Source organism: Taudactylus pleione, unplaced genomic scaffold (assembly GCF_031769625.1).
Source record: "Taudactylus pleione unplaced genomic scaffold, aTauple2 ptg001903l, whole genome shotgun sequence".
Lineage (NCBI taxonomy): Eukaryota > Metazoa > Chordata > Amphibia > Anura > Myobatrachidae > Taudactylus > Taudactylus pleione.
This window is the reverse complement of record NW_028286300.1, coordinates 361,528-384,865: the sequence shown is the minus strand read 5'-3', so window position 1 is coordinate 384,865 and position 23,338 is coordinate 361,528. Positions and strand designations below refer to the sequence as shown.

Sequence of the window (23,338 nt, the reverse complement as noted above, 5' to 3'; positions counted from 1 at the left end):
AGCAAAAGAATACTTATCGAAACGCTGGAGGATCACAGGTCTTACCCGGAAGTGACACTCACATGACCAGAAGCCGCTCTGGAGCCGCCAGGATCGGATAAGTGATCGCTAGGCCACCAGGAACGATATGTCGACATTCTAACATGTTGAATTTTCATCAGTGTCTAGCAACTCTGCTAGAACCGGGCGTCTCTGTTACATCTTTTTTGCCTAAAATGCGTCTTAGCTACAATGCGATGCAACTAGGACGCACCAGCAGACTTTGCTGAATATAATACTTGTATATCTGTGCGCAACTGAGTCTCTGAATTTATATACGAAGTGCTACGATAAGGCGACCGCTGTTTTTTTCTTCTCCACTAGGGGGCACAGGGATGACTCTGGGTATAGCCTGGAGAGGAGAGTCCGGGCACCAAACAGTTAAGGAAATTACCCACAAGCCCAGGCTCCCTCTCCTTTATATCCTGCCCCCAGCCACTGGACCTCAGTTTTAAGTTTGATGACGGCAGGAGCTGGGCACCAGGTTAATGGGGGGCTACTTTAGGTGGTCCTCCTATATTTATTTTACTTTCGAACATATAGGGCCTTATTCAGACCCGGTCGCAAGCGCTGAGCGCTCGCAACCGGGTCGATGGTTTTCCACAGCGCATGCGCATGACGGAGCCAGCTCCGTTGTGCGCATGTGCGAGACCCGGCTAGCGACGGGCACTCCGTCAATGTTGAGTGACAGCACGCCCCCTTTGGTGGGTGGGCCGGGGGGGGTGGCTGCCCAAACGGAGGCGTTCCCATGAGAACGCCTCCGCCACAAGTGATGTCAGTGGAGAACTTCCGGCTCTGTTACAGCCGAAATCTGGGGCTTGCGATGAACGAGACCCTACCACAAGGGTTTCGTCGCAAGCTCGATGGTCTTGACCATCGCGACCATCATCATGGCCGCTCGCTATAGCTGTGGGTGGTCACCCACAGCTATGTGAGCGTCCGAGAGGCCGCTCCAAAAATTATAGAGCCCGGCCCTGATTCAGAGCGAGCGCTCTGTCAGAGCGAGCGGCTCTGAATCAGGCCCAGAGTGAGATATCTCTCTCAACTGTGAACCTGAACAAACCATATTGCAATGCAAGGGGTGTAAATATCTAAAAAAAAATTACATGTGGGGTACATACTGGCTCATTTTGCATGTAGGAAAAAAATTGTACTTTACAATTTACATGTCAGTTTGGAAACACTTCACCCAAATCTAAATATCTCTGCACATTTTAAATCTGTCCCACCTGCAGTGCAGAATGGTTTCGCCAAGATGATCAGTTGAGAGAGATATCCCACTCTATTCCCAAGTCTGAATCCGGCCCATAGTTTTTATTATGAGTGGGCAGAGGAAGGCGTCCTATAGGAAGCCCCCACTGCTGCTCCAGTGCCGGTGGCCGCAGCACTGGAGACTGGGTCAGTATCTTTGGCCGCGGACTCCCTCACAGCAGGAACCGCAAGCTGCTGCCGGCACTCATCAGGGATGCAGGTAAGACAGCTCCCTGCATGCAGGGAGCCGCGGGTTCGCTTCTGTTACCGCAGGAGCAGAAGACCTCCAGCTTCCGGTATAACCGCGCTCACCACTAGCCCACCAGGGATTTCTATATGGAGTAGGGGCTGCTTTTTAGCAGTGGCGTCCATGTTCTCTGGGGGTTATACAAGACTGGGGAGGCTGGCGCTTTCCTGTTCGCCCCTCCCTCACCCCTGGGGAGCGATTTCTCTATGTGGCCAGTAAGCCCCAGGCTACAGCAATGCGCTCGTGTAAACAGTGTCTTACTGTCATTTCTCTTCTGTACCTGGAGCATGATGGCCTGTTTGTCAATTGCTTTGGAGCCCTACAACAGGTGACTTCGACTATGGCTTCTAGTCAAGAACAGCTTGGGCGTCTCATCTACACAGGTTATGTCACAATTTGCAGACCGTATGTTAGTGCCAATGCCACCTGTCCCTGTTGTTGTGCCACAGCTTCCCATGGCGGAGCCACCCTGGAAGCAAACTTTTCCCCAGTCTGTCCAGGGGTTAGCTCAGGTGTCCACATCCTTTCAGCAAATGCTTGATAGAGATAGGGCTCATAGGTGTAGGCCTGCTCAAAGCGAAATTCCACTCCGTTATCAGTCGAGGGTTTAGATACAGAAGTCTCCTCAGATGGTGCCTCTTCAGTCGTCTTCTGTTTCGGGAGAAACCATGCCCCCTGTAGACATAGAGGCTGTTATTAGGGCAGTTAAACCTATTCTGCTAGTGGAGGAACCGGAGCAGCCTCCTAGATCCAGGGCACCTGTTTTTAAAACTACGCCCTCACTTTTCGACAGCGTCCACCTTTCAGGTTGTTTTTCCACCAGTCTTCCTACTCAGCCAGAAAAGGCAGAAGCTCTCACGGCGTCTATTCGCTCTCTCATTGCCTCAGGGGTCGTTATTTCTGTTCCACCGTCCCAGAGAGGGTTAGACTTTTACGCCAATCTATTTCTGGTTCAGAAGCAGGACGGCTCCTTTTGACGGCTCCTTTCTCAATTTGAAACACTTAAACAAATTTCTTCGGATTCCCAAATTCCGCATGGAGTCCCTTCGGTCCATCATACTAGCATTGGAACCGGGGGACTTTATGGCGTCATTGGATATACAGGATGCTTATTTGCATGTCCTATACGAGCCAATTACCAACATTTTCTCAGGTTTGCTATCCAAACCAACCACTATAAATTTCAAGCATTGCCCTTTGGTCTGTCCACGGCCCCTCGTGTGTTCAGCACATCTGCTCCGCATAGGCGTCAGAATTTTATCGTATCTGGACAACTTGCTTCTCTTAGCACAATCTCCAGCAGTTCTCAGGGATCACATACATCTGATGGTAGAACTTCTTCAATTACACGGTTGGATAATCAATTGGAAGAAGTCAACGCTATCTCCATCCCAGGAGATGCTCCACCTGGGAGCCTTGTTAGATTCCAGAACTCAGAGAGTCTGGACTAGATCTTGTCATTACAAACCAGAATTTGCACCTTTTATCAGTCAGTGGCGAGTGTCCATTCACTTGTGCATGCAAATTCTGGGGTCGTTCGTTTCAACCCTCGACATGGTGGAGTACAGTCAGTTTCACTCCCGACCTCTCCAGGGACTCATTCTGAAGCGTTGGATCAAATCACGCCCGAACCTCAAGGCTCAGATTCTAATCCTTCTCCAGGAGGTACGTCTCTCCCTACTGTGGTGGCTCCAGCATTCTCATCTGGACAAGGGACACCCCTTTTGGATCCATGACTGGGTTCTACTCACCACCGATGAAAGCCTTCGTCAGCTTACCTTTCATGGCAGTTGAACGCATCAGGAGAGCCAGCTTTCCATCAACATCCTGGAACTTCGTGCCGTGTACAGGGCTCTGTGTCAGGCACAGCACCAGATAAAGTTGGACAACGCAACCGTGGCGGCCTACATAAATCACCACGGCAGCACTCGCAGTCAAGGAGCCATGCAAGAAGTTGGCAGTATTCTTCACTGGGCGGAGCGTCATCTTTCAGCACTGTCTGCAGTCCATCCCGGGCGTTTAAAATTGGGGAGACGTCCATGCAGGCGAGTGGGCGTTACATCCGGACGTCTTCCAGCTATTAGTCTGTTTCTGGGGATTACTGGACCTCGACGTGATGGCGTCTCACTGCAATCATCAGCTTTTGAGATGTTGCTACCGCACTAGGGATCCGGAAGCTTTCCGGGTAGATTCACTCGCGGTCCCTTGGACCTTCCCTTTGATTTATATCTTCCCTCCGATCTCAATGATTCCTCGGGTCCTTCATAAGTTGAAACTGGAAGGAGGCACTCTGATCCTGGTGGCTTCGAATTGGCCCCGGAGGGTGTGGTATGCAGATCTGCTGGGCCTGTCCATAGACGCTGCTCTGCGTCTTCCACTGCGGCCAGATCTGTCTTAGGGCTCCTGCTTCCATCCGGATTTAGCATGTCTCGCTTTAATGGGGTGGCGCTTGAGACCTTCATCCTAAGAGCAAAAGGATTCTCCAGGAGGGTTGTTCAGACCATGCTGCAGGCTAGGAAGCCTTCCTCGGCACGTATTTATCCTGGGGTTTGGCATACCTATTTTTTTGGGTGTTCGACTAGGGGTTTGGGCTTTCCACCTTTCCTGTGTCCTTTCCTTTCTGCAGACGGGTCTGGATTTGGGCCTTCGGCTCTCATCCTTGATGGTCCAGTTTTCGGATTTGTCTGTCCTTTTTCAAAGGACATATTAATTAAGAAATAGTAGTTCTTGCATTCCGGACTACGGGCCCATCTCGGCCGGAGGCTTCGTTAGGTGTGGTGAGGGCTCTCCGGCTTTATGTCAAGCAGACCAGGGAGATTCGCAAGTCGGTTTCTCTCTTTGTCTTGTATGATTTCCATAAACTGGGCTGGCCGGCTACTAAGCAGACCTTGGCCCGCTGGCTCCGCTTTACCTTTCGCCAGGGTTACTCTTTGGCAAATCTTCCTACCCCGGTAATGATGACGGTCCATTCCACCCGGTCAGTGGGAACTTCTTGGGCAGCACGCTTTGGGGCTTCTGCAAAACAGCTTTGTAAGGCTACCACATGGTCGTCTGCTCGTACCTTCATCAGATTTTACGCTTTTGATATTTTTGCGTCCTCGGACGCCGCCTTCGGGCATTCTGTGCTCAATGCAGCTCAGGAGCATCCCCGCCCATAGGGGACAGCTTTAGGACGTCCCAGAGTCATCCCTGTGCCCCCTCGTGGAGGAAAAAGAAAGGAGACTTATGTGCTAAGTCTTTTTCTTTGACTCCATAGAAGGCACAGGGCGCCCACCTGTCTGCCGGGGGAGGGGGGTGTTTCCTTAGTGATCAGTCCGGCTGTACTTTCCATGGTGTGTATGGTTCCGTATGTATACTGGCATTCCTTCTCCTTCTCTGCGGGGTATAGAGGAGAGGGAACCTGGGCTTGTGGGTAATTTTATTATCTGTTTGGTGCCCAGCCTCTACTCTCCAGGCTATACCCAGAGTCATCCCTGTGCCCCCTATGGAGTCAAAGAAAAAGACTTAACAGGTAAGACGTAAGTCCCCTTTTTCCATGCCAAGTTCCGTTATGCTTCATATACAGACTCCGTTGCACACAGAAGTGTTGCATATCAAATTGATCAGTGCAGTCTCTTGGTGTGTTCTAGTCACTTTGTATTGCAACTAAAGCTAATTTTTAGAATAAAAGACGTCCAGCGCAGGGACCTGGCGGCTCACTCATGCCAGGCATCTCGCACCACGTGGCGTATTGAGGCTAGATTTATGAAGACACATCTGTATCATACCACACCCAAGATATTAAAATAGTTCTGTCCCAACCTGTGGTAGAACCTACGCCCTTGCACCTGGTTCAAAGGTTATATAACAGCTATACTCTATTTTTCTCATTATCTTTCTCTCTGCCTTTAATGGGCACTGATGAATCCGTGATTGCATTATTTGATTTGAGGCAACTGTTTTCTCTCTTTTTCTGATCTATTTCTATCTATCCCCCCCCCCCCACCTCCTCACCCTATTTCCTGGTTGTGTCTTTGTTTGCTTTGTTCTTTTCCTCTTTGTGTCTATCTTTTTATTTCTTTCCATTTTTGTGGGTCTTTGTCTAGATGCTTTATGATGTCATTGACAATTTTTGTTACTGAGTCTTAATTTTTTCCAGTGTATTGCTATTTTTGAACTATGTTTTTCGATAATGACCCTGATATTGTCTATAAGTATTTGTACTGTTATTTTACTGTTCCTGACAAATTCTTTACAATAAAAATATAATTTGCACTCAAATAGAGCTGCCCTGTAATATATAATCCAAGACTGTCCTAACCAATTCTCCTCTGGAATGGACTGGAATGTATGGACTTAACATTTTGACGATCCCACCCTTCGAAGACTCCTTGGAGTATATTTACTAAAGTGCAGGTTTTTGGAGTTGTTTCCCATAGCAACCATTCAGATTCTAGCTATTATATTCTAGAAGGTGCTAGATCAATGTAGATTCTGATTGGTTGCTATGGGCAACAACTCCACTTCTAAAAACCTGCACTTTAGTAAATATACCCTCTTGAGTCTTGGTCAACCAAACCATACTGTCTTCCGTACATATTCTGAAAGCTGACGGGGCTGCTTGCAGTCTTCAAGTCTGATGATTACCTCCTCACCCTTTTAAATTGCTCTGCAAGATTTTTAGATTAATCTCTCCTTGAGCCGGCCCTGAGGCAATCGGCTCTTCTGGCATTTACCAGAATGTGCCCGATGGCCAGTCCGGCCCTACTTGGATGCAAAAGATCTTGTACTGTGTTTTTTACCCCCTCACCACAATCTATTTCATTAATACCAGTACATATTTTTACATTTTCCATTATTGCTCTGCATTGTTTTAAACAACTTGTAATACTGTATTAACTTGTTTTACCTGTTGACTTCACAACCCTTCATAATAGTTAAAATAAATTCTACTTATTTTTTTATATTTTTTTTTAGGTGGAAAAACGTCGATTTAACCTGCAGAAGACTGTTTTGTCACCCCCTGTAGCTGGGACCTCCTCACACTGCTTTGACAGACAGCTACATCTGTGCTGTCATTTATCACCGGGATATTACCTGCTTATCCCCAGCACCTTTCATATGGATACAGAGGGAGATTTCTTACTACGTGTCCTGTCTACTGGCCCCATCGTACTCAGGTTACACATTACATCCCATCCCATTACATCCCACATTACATCCCATGACACTGTACGCACAGTCACCACTGCCCTTAAAACATCTGTTAAGCACCAGCAGCATCCAGATTAAAAAAATGAATTCTAATCTCTTTAATTTCTGGCTGTATATATGAATTGAAAAATTTACGTGGGAGTATTGCACTGACAATCAATCAATAAGAAAAGTTGCTTCCTTTGTCCAAATAGCCTGTTTGTGTTATCCTTACTTGGAAAAATAGCTGATTGGTCTGAGGCCAAGTAGCAAAAAAATAAAGTGGAAAAAAAAGTAATTAAATTATAAGATCCTTATCATTTTTATGCTTAATTCTTAACAGTGCTGCCCTAGTTATGTCTGAGTTATACTTATATGGTAAATGCAGCCCTGCATGTAACTCATTACATCGTGTCAGAAACTAAAAACATTCATTAGGTTTAGTAATAAGATATAGTGAGGATCTATGGTGATGATTTGTATTTATTGCATGCAGTGAATTAGCCACCAGTCCTGTGGTAAGGGCCAGTGAAGATGTGATACAAGGAATATGGGAGACCCAGGAGCTGAAGGGGCAGTGGAAGAAGGGTAGCAGTGCAGGAGGCAGCAGAAATTTTTCTTCTTATCACCTCAACCCAGCCATTCCTTTTTGTGTGCCCCCCAAAGTCCAACTGGTGAAGGTAACATTGCAACAGCATTGTCCGGAAAACCAGTGTCACGCCATCGGCTTCCATGTGTACTTGGTGAGTGACATATTTGAGTCTGTGGTTGTAAAATGTACAGTACATGTATAATAGAGCATTACTAGATGCCAATACTGAAACAAAATTAACCTGATCTGGAAAAAAATGAAGACATTTACTGTGTCCAAGAGTCATAGATGAATAAAATTCTCATTTATAATGCGGTATCTGAGCAGTGTGAGCTTTACTATAGATATATTTATTTACTAGTTGGTTTCTAGATAGTGGAGTGTGTGGATAATATTTTTATTAAATTATGAAGTTTCCAGAAAATTGTTATTCTTTATTAGGAGCAGAATTTAAGCACCTGCAGTATACTAATTTATGTATGGTTATATTGTGTCTGCCACTAGGTTCCACAGGACAGCAGTATCTCCCCACTTCCACGAGAACCATGTGCCAGCTGTGTTCCACATAGCCATTCGCAGGAAGTGTCCAAGATGTGTGACCTTTCTCCTGGACAATACGTTGTTGTGCCTTCCACTTACCTACCTGACCAGGAGTGTGACTTTTCTGTGTCTATTGCTACCAAGATTGACAGGTAAGTGTAGCATGTTCCTTCTTGTAAGCATGATCCCCACACTTTGCATTGCTGAACTTTGTTTTGGATGCTGCTTGTTTCTTTTAAGTGTGCTCAAAGCTGTTACCGCACTTGAATAAGTCCATTGATGTCCATGGGAGCACTTTGTGTATGTGCCCACTATGGTGTAACACTACCAATTCCACCAAATTTGTGCTGTATTTTTCCCATTTATGGCAATATCACATTAGTTTCACTCGAGTTGTATGTCACATGTGAAATAAATAGGTCATTAAAATGAATCGTCTGTTGATGTAAATGTTGCTCGTCAGCACTGTTAATTGTTTTCTCTAGTAAATAGAGGTTACTTTAATCTGTATTGAAGTGTAAACAAAGCAGGGAGTCACTAGGAGTGGATGACATTGGAAACATCTTATGGTTGGCATAGCCGCTAAAGGGCCCCCCATTATGTTATTTTCATTTTTTATAATTATTTATTACAATTCCTGTGGATAAAAGTATATTCCTGAGGATTACAAAGAAAGAGAACTGCCTTGGATTACAAGTTTCTACAATTATTATTTATAATATGTTTTATTTACATGCAATCTGGAACCTGCTTCAGCCTAGTTCTTAATAAGGTGTACTGATTTAATTGTCTCAGTATTTGCCAAAATAATACAGTGCTCTTTGCAGGCAGGTATATTTCCTGAACCACTAAAGGAAGCAAATGTTAGACATCTTCTAAATAAAAATAAAATAGATTGTGCCTGCATAACTAACTGCAGACTATTATCAAACCTATTCTAGGAAAGGTTATTGAGAAAGTAGTTGCAATTCAACTGGAAACCCATCTGCCAACCCGTAATATTTATCAAAGGAGTGGCTTCAGGACAACTCTGTGAATGTCCTTGAGTGGCCCAGCCAGAGCCCAGACTTGAATCCAATTGAACATCTCTGGAGAGATCTGAAAACAGCTGTGCACCGACTCTTCCCATCCAACCTGATGGAGCTTGAGAGGTGCTGCAAAGAGGAATGGGCGAAACTGCCCAAAGATAGGTGTGCCAAGCTTGTGGCATCATATTCAAAAAGACTTGAGGCTGTAATTGCTGCCAAAGGTGCATCAACAAAGTATTGAGCAAAGGTTGTGAATACTTATGTACATGTGAATTCTTTTTACACATTGTCATTATGAGGTATTTTGTGTAGACTTTTGAAGACAAAAATGAATTTATTCCATTTTGGAATAAGACTGTAAAATAACAAAATGTGACAAAAGTGAAGTGTTGTGAATACTTTCCAGATGCACTGTATGGTCCATTACAATTAGGATTCAGGAGAAGATATAGTACTGAAACAGCTCTAATGTGTGTGTGCCTAATAATCTTCCAATGGCAAGAGGTAGAGGTGGTTTGTTCAATCTTAATCCTTCTGGATCTCTCTGCATCATTTGATACAACAGACCATGGGGTCCTAATTGAATGCCTGCCACATTTCTGTGAACTGGATGGCACAGTAGGTCACATAGGGTCCTATCTCCCATGCTATTTACAGTATACATGATCCCGCTGGGTGAAATATGCAGACGTCCTGGACTGGCCTACCACTATGCCCAGCTGTACTGATCCTTATCTCCGGGTACTGAAAAACCCAATACCATTCTTAAATGGCTATATTATGCTTGAGAGTTTAAAGTTGAAAAACAGTGACCATGCATGGGGGGAGATGCACTAAGCCTTGGAGAGTGATAAAGTACCAGCTAATCAACTCCTAACTGTCAGTTTACAGACACTGTTTGAAAAATTACAGGCGCTGATTGACTGGTATTTTACAACTCTCCATTTTATCACTCTCCAAGGCTTAGTCCATCTCCCCCCACTGCGGAATCTTGGTGTTGTACTGGATTATGGCCTGGTTTAAACAACTTGTGTCAGACAAAATCAAATCTTCATTGTTTGATTTGAGGATGATTACTTGGACATTAAAGACTACAAGAAAAATTCCCTTATTGAAATATAATAATATGACCCATTTGCAACACATTTAGGGGACGATTCAATTGTTTTTTGAGTGGCAATAATTAATGGACGCCTGATGGAGAAATTTCAAGTGTTTGTTGTGCCCCAAAAATCTGGGTGTAATCTTCTAAAGTACTGGTTAGGGCTCCCAAACAGACAGACTTTTTGCATATCTGTGCTCGCCACCTCAAGAGCCTGTGGGCAGAAATGTAAGCGCCTGCAGAATTCGCGCCCGATTAGAGCAACAATTGAATTGCTTCGTCAGGTGCCCATACTGAGCAGAGCGCAAAAAATAATTGAATCTCCCCCTAAGATTTCTTTTTTAATACATTGCTCAACAAAAGTATGTGGTCTCTTTATTTCAGTAAGTTTATTTATAAGTTGTGTATGAGTTTTATCTACATTTATATAGTATAATAATGAATTTCTAATCGGTATGCTGGGACCAATGAGATGGCAAATTTGCCATTCCAGTTGTGCCATTATCCTCATTACCATGGTACCCACAGCCAAGGCGGTCTAGGATGATCCCCAATGGTTTCTTTGTTTGTTTACTGAACATAGGGTCCCAAAGCTATAGTTCTTGTCTAATGCTGGAAGATAGGCCGCTCATTTATTTAATAAACAGATTGTATCCCATTTACTCCAATTGTTTACTCATTGTAATGGAGTTTGTACATGTAGTGCTCATTGAAATGAATCGGAAAAGCTCAGTGTTGCTTGCATTCTATGGAAATGTTTGCAAAAGTATCCCATATATTGCAAAACTACGTCTAAACCCATAGCCATATATGTGGGTTTTTACGCCAGTGGGTAACTAGGCATACCGTAACAATGTCTATGCATCACGCACTTGATAGAGCTCACATCTACTTGTGAAACATGAAACTTCCTGCATATTAATGTTAGTTTATTCTATTTCCAAAGGAAACCTATCCAGAGCCAGGAGACTCTTGGACAAATCCTGAAAGAGGTGAGAAAACGAGTGTAAAACACAGCTGCAATGGTGAGCAGCAATACGCACAAGGATTAAATTATATTAAATAATATAAAAAACCAAACAAAAACAATTGTATAGATAACATTAAATATAAATACAAAAAAAAGCACACGTGGTAAGCAGACCAAAATATTTTATATTATCAATGAGACATTGAATCCTGGCATCCAAGACTTAAAGACTTTTATGAATCCAAACAGCATTTGTCCAGATTCGTTCCTGTACGAGCCGTGGTATAGGGAGATGCAACTGTATGTTAATGGCTGTACATTGTCAGCTGCAACTAAGGTAATTATACCAAATGATCCAGATAGCTAAATGGAAACAATTCTGTTAGATGTAGCTGCACATCAACTGTTAGATGTAGCTGTAATGGTGTAAGGCACCTCCGATAAGAGTCGGCAAAGGAAAAGCCACGGAATTGCGGTAAGTACAGTGTCCAGCAGTGCAATAACTCGTCACTGGGATATGACAGGATTCTAAACAAGTGATTTGTTAGCTCAGGTGTGTTTCCACCTGATTGATGTGTAGATCAGGTATAAGTAGGCTATATCTACTGCTATATCATCTCTTTAATTCGGGACACTTGGATTACACAGATTCTTTGGCAGATTAAAACCAGGTGAAATGGAGACTTGAAGTCAGCCAACCACTGAACCTGTGTAATTCATATGTATCCTGAATTCAAGGGATGATATGGCAAGCCTAGATATAAGCAGATCAACGCTGATATACAGCCTTTAATGCACCAGTGTGCTTCCCAATGCCCAGGAGCCCAGTCAGGCTAAACAGAGGACCACAGCTGGTCCAGTAATGTATCTGGACAAATACTTACTGGACATAATTTCGGGATTTAATTTCTCAGAGATACTCTAGATCAGGAGTAGCCAACTAGTCAGAGGCAAAGAGCCAAAAAATATATGTAGTCAAGTTAAAGAGCCAATATAATGCGCGTGCCGAAGCGCGCTTGCAAAAATGGGGCGTGGTCTAGCTGTCACAAGGCCATGCCTCATTTTGTGCGCACGCCTTTGGTATGACATTTGCAGGAGCATGACCTTGTCTCACATCCCCGTAGTTGTGCCCCTTATGCAATGCCCCCTGTAGTTGTGCCCCATATGCAGTGCCCCCTGTAGTAGTGACTCTTATGCAGTGCCCCCTGTAGTTGTGCCCCATATGCGGTACCCCGTGTAGTTGTGCCCCATATGCAGTGCCCCCTATATTTGTGCTCCTTATGCAGTGCCACCTGTAGCTGTGCCCCTTATGCAGTGCCCCCTGTAGTTGTGCCCCTTATGCACTGTCCCCAGTACTTACCTGACTTCACACTGGGCACCGCTCCCGCTGGCTGCTGGATCCAGCAGGCACGCAGGCTCCTCACGTCATGACGTTTCCCCGCTTACTGCCTCATTGGGAAGGCTGGCCTAGCCTATGAAGCGAACAGAGGCTTCATTATCCTCTGATCAATTCAGAGGTCAGCGTTCACAGTTGCAGTGGCGTAGCAACGGCCCCCGCGCCCCCAAGCCACTGCAGGGTTTGCGGGGGCCGATGTTACGAGCCACAGCTCAACAAAGAAAGAGCTGCGAGTTGGCCACCCCTGCTCTAGATACAATACCATATTTTGATAACCATACCACATGTGTACTTGTGTGTGTGTGTATATATATATATATATATATATAATATATTTAGCGGTCTTAGGAAGACCTTTACGTTATGACTTTTATGAATATAAACTCACACTGCAATTGAACATGTTTAATTAAGATATCAGCTAACTGCTTGTGGTTGTACATACTGTGAGATATTCTGCATTCTTTTTTTAAGGTTTCTGTTATAACACTGATGAAGTAGCAAGATGTGGATCTGACCAGACATTATCAGCACCAGGCCAGCAACCTGTTTCCAGGGCTTTTAACAGACAACATGATAGATATAACTGAGAAAGTGAGACAAACAGCGTTTTTCCATGGATACTTTATAACATTGATATTGAGAATGTTATGTTTCAAACTGTTCTAGTACTACGTAAGTCTGCTTATTTGCGACCTTAAAATGAAATAAATTGTATATTTTTATAATTATATGGTATGTCTTAATTTGTTACTTTTACCTTATTATATAAGATAAAAGCTTTTATATGTGTGTATGTAAATTTCTGTAATACTTGTATAAGCCACATGTTCTAACTGCATAATGTCCTATATATAGAAATATGATCTGCTATAGCTACTATATACCTCCTAGCAGCTAATTGTCCTTGTTAGATAGAATTGACCAGTCACAAGAAAGGACATCAGTCATTGGCTGTTTCTGTACTGATTCTTATTAGTCTTATTAACTTAGAATTTATGTTTGCATATTAAAAGTAAGATCTATGCTCAGTTTTACACATTAAGCAGGGTTAATCTTATAACAGTCTGAAGGTTATTTAATAGGTTCTGACATTACAGAATCGTGATTTTGTGGAGTTCACTGCTAAATTTAATCAGTTATAAGGCAAAACCAGCCATATAACTGATTGCCGCTTTAGCGACAAACTCACCAAATCACGCCGGTTCCAAAAATCTGGGAAGTTCTGACTCCCTAAACCAGCCTCTTCTCAGGTGCCTGTATTTCCTTTCAAACTGGAGACAAGAAGGTTTCTTAGCTTAGATTTCCAAACACCTGGAAGAAGGACGTGTGAATGGTTGCCCTGATTCGCATTAGACGCAGAGGGAAATATGAATAAAGAGTATTTTTTAAATTCCACTACAAGAAGCACCGCAGGTACCCAGGATGTATGGGTGTCTATGGCCTCTGTTCTTTATACAGCACAAGATGTTCACAGCTATCATGTCAGAGGAAGCTGCAGTATAAGATTAAAAGCTATACAACACTCTCAACAGAATAAGCCCTAAAAAAAGAGGTTCTTGCTTTTTTATTCTCTATGTAAGGTAAAATAAGATTATTTATTTTCATTTGTTTTGTTTAATTCATTAGCTTCAAAATTTAGTTTAAAAGAGAACAGCTATGACTTAAAACAGCTCATTTCCAGGCTGCAATTCTGCACTGCCTGCGGATTATGCAGAAGCTATATATGGCACGTTTAAACAAAATGCTTCAGTCTCAGCCTCTTGAACAATATGAGGGTTTTCTCATTTGGATCAAAACAAATCATGTTATGGGGGACACATTTATAACTAGAGAATAGTTAGGAAGCCTGCAAGGTATAAAATGGTTCAGGTCTGAGTTAAGTTTAGAACTGAGGACTCGGACAGAAGTTTCTGGTGAATCTTTTCCTCTAATTATTTTGGAGGTCTTTTCCGCAGGGGATGGACAGAAGAAAATAAAGTTTTCAATACATACAAAATGGATCTACTTATTAAAGCTATGAGAAGAACCTTTAAAACTGAAGACGGTAACCCCATGCCACTGTTGTAAGACTAATTCAAGGCCTTAGTATTGAGGATCATTTTGGGGCTGATGGTACAAATTACAGCTTAAAGAAGTGCCCGTAAAGAGACGGAACGTTGACTACCTCTAATATAACAACTTACAGATGACGCCAAAGCTATTGTTTGAAACTACTAATATTTTAGTTAACAGCTATATTACCCTTTTGGCAGTGCTTAAAATGCCAAAATGTAATGCATAGCACATTCGAGAATAATAAAAGCATATTTGTGAGTGAGGAACAAAGTGAGTACCACTCAGTGCCAATGAAATGCATGCATGCTGCCAATATGGGCTCACTCTGAGCCATCAACACCAACCCATGACCACCTGCACATAATATGGCTGTTCAGGGCATACTTACGAATGCAATGCAGAGCTGACAAACATTAGTAATTTCTCTTCGTTGGTGCAAATAGAAGATGATTGTATATAAAATATAACTTTATTAAATATATTATTAAAAAAAGTTTTCCGCCTTATTAGTCAAATATTCGGAAAACTTTTTTTAATAATTTATTTAATAAAAGTTATATTTTATATACAATCATCTTCTATGTGCGCCAACAAAGAGACAATACTCTTCTCTTTTCTTTTTTTGTAAACTCTTATTTATTGTCCTTGGCAGCACCCCCACAGAATGATTTCACATGTACCACAAATTGTCTTAATTGGGGCCATTACAGAAGTATATATTATAATTTTTTTTAAACCTAAACCTAGTGCAGAAGTGCTTCCCCAGCCCCCTACCCCTAGTTTAACAAACATTAGTAATTAAATTGCATATGGCAGAACACTCATTTCCGTGCCCCAGTCCACCTATTTGTCTGTTGCAAGACAGGGTTCTTAATATGTGCAGAGGGAATTAGCGCATTTTGCACTCTGAAAACTGCTATTGTACTCATTCTGTACACAGCCCCTTTATGTTCATCAGGTAATCAAATATATGATTGAAATGTCATAGGAGTATTCAGATAAGAGACAATTCAGCTCTAAGCATGAAAATGTACCCATTCAAAGTGGAAGATTCAATAACTGGGGAGATTGCTCTAAAATAGGTGCTAACATTTTCAGACTTTCTCATAGAACTACTATATAATTGAAGGATGGCAGTCCTTTCATAGGGCTCCAGGAAACTGAGAAATATCTGATGAAACTGCACTGCTGAAGCCACAATACAACCAGCCATTTCCATAGTGTAGTTGGAGTGATAAAGAGAGCATTGTGGGATGGATTATGTGCAGCAAACTGACAGATGAAAAGTTGGTTTGCCACCCTTCATATACAGAGGGAATTGCTCTTGGAGCAGAAATTAGACACCACAATACAAAAAATATCAGCAAACTGCTTCTTGAACTACCTTCAGAGAAAACTAAAAAAACAGACATGTTCCTAGTCTCACAGAGATTGAAAAGTGGACAACAGTAAAGGATTGCGGAACTCTTGTTACACAAGTACATTTCAGATGCCTGAAGAAGGAACCATTACTTATTTCCATTTTGTTTATCATAAATAAAGTGCCGACGTGGTGATGAAATTAAATGATATTTTGTATTTCTGTACACTGCATGATTAGCCGTACGACAACGCCATATGTTGTTACATGCTTAATTTAACAACTTTGCGTTGTCCATGATGTGCAGCACATCAGATAGGAAGATGCGACCAATATATAGTGTGCACCCAGCTGTACAGATCTATTTTTACAGCACTATAACTATGGGACTTTATGACTGTCTTAGATATTAAAGACCCATAGCTACGTACCACTATTTTAAAAGCACTTTAGTGATTTCTCAGATTCTTCATTTTGGTGTTAGCACTTTCTGTTTACTAATTTCTCGTTCAAGTACCAGGATGTTCTTTTGCAGAAGAAGCAAAAAGAACGAAAAGAAAAAAAGGTACCAGGTGAGGAGTTGCCCAGTGGACCTGGTCATTTCACTCCGGTTCTCGTTCAGTATCCATGCATATCACAAGTCTGTGGTTCCTACATTGTCACTAGTGTGCCTACACTCCTGTTCATACACATGAGCCAAAGTATTATCAAGCCTCCTCGTATCCTATGCACATCCATCATACCTAAGGGTCCCGAGCCGAATCGTCAGAATACCCAAACCGTGACAGCTGTATAGAATAATAACCCCATCAAAATCCGTCGAGTGGTACAAGAGATTAGCCTGAACGAAATGGCAGACCTCTAAACCGGGGACTTTATTTTATACATATTAAATGCACACAAATACAATATTGTATTCCAAATTGAGCATAACATGATCGAGACCACATTCAAAATTACGTTAAATAGCAATACCAAACCAAGGTTATATTAACTTTTTGTGTCCTCTCAAACAGTTGAAAATGTGATACTCTCGTATACCCTCGGGCTATTAGGGAGCTGCAGCAAAATTAGCATATAATTTTAAATAACGTGTGGCTGATCAATTACTCCAAAAAAATAATCTGTCTGCTAATTAGTAGTATTACATTAAAGCAGTGGGCTTGATTCAGAGCTGCTCGCTAGATGCGATCGTTCGCACGATGTGTATGCAAATTGCGTAAGCAGTGCTATCGCACAACAATGCATTAGCACGCCCAGTATTTCTTAGAGAGAGATCACATAGTGTATACAGACGCCCACCAGCCTGTTTTAAGACGCCCACTTGTGCACGTCATGTCCAGGAAGTGTATGCAACCATCGGTACATCGGATGCTGTCGCAGTGCTTGAGGTTGACCATACCCTGCCGCAAGCACTGCGAGCACTTCAGTGTAAAAACAAGCCAGGTGACATGTACTATGATGCTGTCTTCTAATTCTGCACACCTCTAAAACGCTGTTGAGATGCTCAGGCACGCCTGTGTTTGCACCTCCACTCCCCCGTTTTTAATGGCCAGCCCGTTACCACCTACAAACGGCTTCCCCTGTCACTCACTATACTGGGCTGTGATGCGTACACACTGCATACCATCGGCTGCAGCGAGCGTATGCATCTTAGCGAGCGAGTCTGAATCAGGCCCAGTGTCCAGCAAAAAAGGTCATAAAGAAACTGGTATCTCATTTCCGAATGCTATCAAACAATTAGCTGAAACATTGTAAATAAAATGGTTTCAATATTTGTATATGTACAATAACTTTGTGACATTAAGTTATGTCCAAAGAGAATAGCAGCGATATGGGACAGTATAATTATACTTAGATACAGCTGTCACTAGTAATGTAAGGCTCAAAAGGAGTTATGCAAATATAAGCCCTTAATATTTAGATATGAGAAACAGACGTCTCTGGGCCTGAATCAGTATGGATCACAACTGCGATTGCAATAGCGATTACACACGCAGTCTCACTGCGAAGATATGCTAATCCTCTGTGATTGGTACACCGTCGCAGCACAACATAAGGGCTTAACCTTATACACATCCGTAATACTTAGCAGAACTGCGAAACCATCGGTAACATCAAGTACAATTGCAGCCTTGTGCACACTTGCACTTCCTTACTCAGGAATTGCTAACCCACGCACGCAGTGAGTACACAAGCTGCTTATGGTATTGCAGTGGCTAATTTATGCACGTCCCTGTAACGGCGTTCAAATGAACTGGCACACCTGCGTTTTGCCGACCACCCCCCATTACCTTCTCCAAACGGTCACTTCCTGTCAATCACTCTGTGATGTTCTGCGTAGTCACTGCGATCCTGATCGCAGTGGAGTGTTCGTGCACTGCGATGCAGAACGCAACAATCGGCCAATTGCATGTGTAATCGCAGTTGCGATCCTTGCTGAATCAGGCCCTCTGTTCTCTATACTGCTGACATATTGTGTGGTATACAGGAAAAAATAGAGGTGCCAATTCTGACCACTAGCTCACTGCTGTGTGCAAATGCAGTAAACAGCTGATCCGTGAAGGCATGGGAGGAGGCCGATTTCGTGGTAGTCGGGGTGATCTGTTACTTAGGGGCCATTTATCATTAATTGCATGTAAAATGCAATCGGTGCAATATTGGCGTCCCTGATCGCATTGCTGAATGCGATTACATTAGCGGGATGTATTATAGAGCATCCGCAGGGGTTCAGAAAAGAGCCTGACCCTGCTATGTGTTCCGAGTGCTGCCGGGGCTACTGCGCCCACTTCACTGCCAGACCGGATGAAATAACGGCGAGGAGAGAGCAGAGAATTTGCCTGTGTACGGGTGCAGGAACAATGTTTGGCACCTTCAAATGGTAATGTTTCAATGGTGTTTCGATAGTAACATTTTAAAAAGTCCTGAGAATAGCACCTCCCTTGCTCCTTCCTGGCTGCAGCTCTCTGCATCAGGGCTTCTTGGGTTTGAGGGAGGCTGTCTCTGTTGGCAAGTGGCCAATGACAAACGTCCCTGTCGGTAAGCGGGTGGGGTCTAATTATTCATACATTAAGGCTTTTTTCTCCGGCCGCTTGCAAAGCTGTGGGAGACCACCCACACCTTGTGCGAGCGGCCAGGAGACCATCGCAATAATTGCGACGAGACCCTATGGCAGGGTCTAGGCTGTCGCAAGGCCGAGTGGACTTCCAGCTCTAATAGAGCAGGAAGTCCACTACTGACCTCAGTAGTGAGGTCAGTAAGACCTCCCTACAATGCAAGGCGTTCCTAAGGGAACGCCTGCGTTTGTCCAGCCACCCCCTACCCGCCCACAAAACGGGGCGAGCTGTCACTCACCATCGACAGCGCCCCGTCTTGTTGCGAGCCCCGTAGCGACTGAATTTGTCGCTCGGCGGGGCTCGCGCACGCCAGATGCCGCACATGCGCAGTGCCTAAACATTGAGCTGCTTGCGAGTGCACAGCACTTGCGAGCGGCTCTGAATCAGGGCTTAAGTACTGTTGCATTGTTACTAGTTCTCTCTGTCTTCAGTTAAAAATTCAAAACAGATCAATCTCACTCATATAACTGAAAACGTATGAGTTATGGTGCGTACACACGGTACGATTTAAATGAATATTAGCGATAACATCGTTCATCGTTATATCATTCATTTTTATGCTGCCAACGATCGACCAACGATGCGCGTCCATGCATGCAGGCCAACCTGAGCGATATCTATCAGTGCTTGCAGGAGGGAATGATCGTTGGTCGTGGGTGATATTGTTGGTGTGTGGTTGAATGATATAATTCAACCAACACACCGGGAATTTCAAAGGGAGATCGTTCAGCGATATCGATCGCTGAACAGATCGTCCCGTGTGTATGCAGCATAACAGTCAAATAGTTGGCCAAGCAAAAGCATCTCTTCTAAAGTCAAGCTTTAGTGGTGCTGGGGATGTTAATGTCCACTATAGGATTATTACCTTGGGCCTTGTTTCCCATGAGAGAAATCCAAAATTGCAGAATGCAAACTGAAAATGGGTTAGTTGGATTTTCCAGTTCATCTAGCAGCAGTGACAAAACAGAAACATTAAAACAAGCAATCTGAATAACCCAGATTAGGGCCCCATACAGCAGGTGGCCAAAATCCCGATCCGACCAAAACTACTGATCCGCCAGTCGGAAACACTGATCGGCGCATATCGATGATCACTGATCCGTCGGACAATCGGGGAAATTCTTCATATTAAAAAAATCCCAATTTTCCATTCCTGATCATATTTTGGTCAGGATCAGCAAATCAGGGAAATCCAACATGTTGGATTTAACTGATGCCCCGTGCCGGCATCTGGGGATTGGGGAATTGTGACAATCCATCGATGATGTATGGGAGCCTTTACTTATACACAGATGCAAACAAATTAGGTTAATAAATGGTTTTTATCTACTTTATCCTGAGGTTGCTTAAATACCTCATATCACTGTCATACACCTTCCTCTGGATGTGAATACTTGTGCTAATGATCAGTTTGGAAGAAAAATATTTTAAGCAATTTTCTAAAAAAATAAAATGCTTGCTTTTTTTTGCAATAAAACATGCTAAAGAAAGTGGTGGATAAAGATGGAAGAGATTGGGATTATTTGCTGCTTTATTTATTACTAGCCATTTGAGAGGTTCTCCAAACCTCCACGGGGTTTTCACCTTTTTAATGTGTTGTATGGGAGAAACCCAAGGGGATTGCAAAGGAGACATGGGAGGGGCAATCCAGTCCTTATAGAACTATTATTGAGAATGTTTCTCATATGCAGGAAAGAATAGCTGCAGTGAGAGAACAGGCCAAACAGGCACAGCAGAGGGTGTACAATCGCAATGCCCAGTTGCGCGTCTTTGCTCCTGTGGACAGAGGGCCTGATTCAGACCCAGTCGCAAGCGCTGAGCGCTCGCAACCGGGTCAGTGGTGGCCCAGAGTGCATGCGCACGACGGAGCCGGCTCCGTTGTGCGCATGCGCGACACCCGGATAGCGACAACCAATATGTCACTCCAGGTCTCGTACCAAAGGGGGCGTGCTGTCGATGTTGAGTGACAGCACGCCCCCTTTAGTGGGCGGGCCGTGGGAGTGGCTGCCCAAACGGGGGTTTCCCATGTGAACGCTTCCGTTTGGGGCCGGCCCCACTGACATCACGAGTGATGTCAGTGGGAGAGATTTTGGCTCTGTTAGAGTCGAAATCTCTCTGGGGCTTGCAGCAACGAGACCCTACCACAAGGGTCTCGTCGCAAGCCCGATGGTCGTGATGGTCTTGACCATCGCGACCATCTTCCTGGCCGCTCGCTATAGCTGTGGGTGATCACCCACAGCTATGCGAGCGGCCAGGAGGCCGTTCTAAAAAAAATAGCCCGGCCCTGATTCAGAGCGAGCGCTCTGTCAGAGCGTCCGGCTCTGAATCAGGGCCAGAGTGCGTGTTTTGATTCCTACAGCAGAAAGTAAATTTTTGGCTAAATGGCAAGGACCCTTTGAAATCCTAGTAAAAGTGGGGGATTTTAATTATAAAGTGTACCAGACTGTTAAGAGATCTACCATGTAAACAGGGCTGGCCCTAGCCAATTTGGTGCCCTAGGGAAGATTTTGGCTGGTGCCCCCTATCCCACCACCAATCTTAAAGTGGGTACACACCTGACAGATATATATGCAGATCAACTGATCTGCAGATATATGTGCAGATTATGATTGTTCATACACACTGAACAACCATCATCTGCGGACCTCCCTGCCGGCCTCTGCAGCAAGTCTGTGGGTGGTTGGCTGATCGTCCGTACACACAGCACGATAAGCAGATATATCTGACAACAGCTGTGCTGCACAGCTGAAGCGATGTGTCTGTGAACAACGTTCACGGACATATTGTGTCTATTGGATACGTTCTGCATTTCGGCGGTCGGTATGCCGACGCTTACATTACCGGGCGCTGGAATCCCGATGTCGGCATCCCGACCACCAAGCTACCAAAGGTAAGTAGCGGGGTTGGGGAGAAAGGTTAGGGTTAGTCACTAAGGGTGGAGGGTTAGGTTTAGGGAGCAGGGAGATGGAGGTGAGGTTCAGGCACTTGGGGGTGAGGTTAGGGTTAGGCATCGGGGAGGGAGGGTTAGGCTAGGGAGAAAGTGAGCGTTAGCATACCGACCAACAAGTGATTTCTTTTTTTCATTGCAAAAATCTCCAAAAAGTTTTTACACGTTGTCATTATGGGGTATTGTGTGTAGAATTTTGAGGACAAAAATGTATTTATTCCATTTTGGAATAAGTCTGTAACATAACAAAATGTGGAAAAAGTGAAGCACTGTGAATACTTTTCGGATGCCCTGTGTGTGTATGTGTGTGTGTATATATATATATATATATTTTATATATATATACATATATATATATATATAGACTGCACCCCTCTCTGTCTAGTGAGTGCCCCAGCGCATGCCCCCTCCCAGCCTAAGCTAACTTACCGTGAGACAGGTTCCAGACTATAGACAGACAGTAATTGGTTGGACAATGTCTAGATAGACACTAGATGATAGACAGTCAATAGTTAGACAGGGAAAAAAGTTAAACACAAACAAAAGTCAGACACACTAAAGTTAGACATGTAAAAAATTTGACAGGTACAAAAGGTCGACAGGGTCAAAAGTTCGACATGAAATGGTCGACACAAAAGACTAGGAACAGTAAGGTACTTAACCACTCTAGACTTAACCAAAGGGTATTGGCAAGTGCCATTAACATATAATGCCACAGTAAATACAGCTTTTTCTGCATCTGACGTATTGTTCTAATACAAGATGTTGTCATCTGGGTTACATGGGGCACCCGCCACCATTGAAAAGATGATGAATAGAATTCTAAGGCCCCATAGTCAGTATGCTGCTGCTTATCTGGATGATGTAGTCATCTATAGTCCTGATTGGCAGCCTCACTTACCCAGAGTACTAGCAGTATTGGACTCCGGGCCTGATTCAGAGATGATCGCAATGCCAGTTCCGTATGCAGAGTGATTGCCATCTTGCATGCTTATAAGCGGCACTGCACGTGTGGTGCGATCACATTGATATTACGGATACACATAGGGATACATCGCACAGTGATTGACAGGTTGTCAGTGTTTGGGTGTGGCAACGGGGGTAGTCAGAACAATGAAGGCACATCTGACTGTTTAAATGCCTTTACATGGGCATGTATAAATTAGCCCTTGCAATCTTCAACGCAGCAAGAAAGCCCTCTGCATGAGCAAGATGGCTGCTCGAGCTGCAACGATTTTATCGATATTTATGCAGGTATGCGTCGTCCCACATAGGTAAGTTCAAACAGCATATTTTTTGCAGCTGTATTGCATATGAAAACGCAGCTAACGAAAAAAAATGTTGTTTAGGGATGGAAGAAGTAAAGTATCTTGGATGCACCATCGGCAGATTTGATAAAGCCCCAACTTATTAAAATTGAGGCAATGCAAAATTGGCCACGGCCACTGAATAAGAAGCATGTGAGATCCTTCTTAGGAATTACTGGGTATTATAGAAGGTTTATACCCAATTTTGCCACC

General features: G+C 43.6%; 1 protein-coding gene across 1 annotated transcript in view; it reads left to right on the top strand.

Annotated features, from left to right (window-relative positions):
• Positions 1-13,044, top strand: part of CAPN10 (calpain 10) — a 61,872-nt gene extending 48,828 nt beyond the window's left edge. Inside the window, exons 8-12 of the mRNA XM_088465186.1 lie at positions 6,494-6,696; positions 7,206-7,452; positions 7,806-7,993; positions 10,918-10,963; positions 12,812-13,044. Coding sequence (XP_088321312.1) covers positions 6,494-6,696; positions 7,206-7,452; positions 7,806-7,993; positions 10,918-10,963; positions 12,812-12,838 — 711 coding nt within the window. The 3' untranslated portion in view covers positions 12,839-13,044. The remainder of the gene's footprint in view (positions 1-6,493; positions 6,697-7,205; positions 7,453-7,805; positions 7,994-10,917; positions 10,964-12,811) is intronic.
• The last annotated feature ends 10,294 nt before the right edge of the window (positions 13,045-23,338 follow it).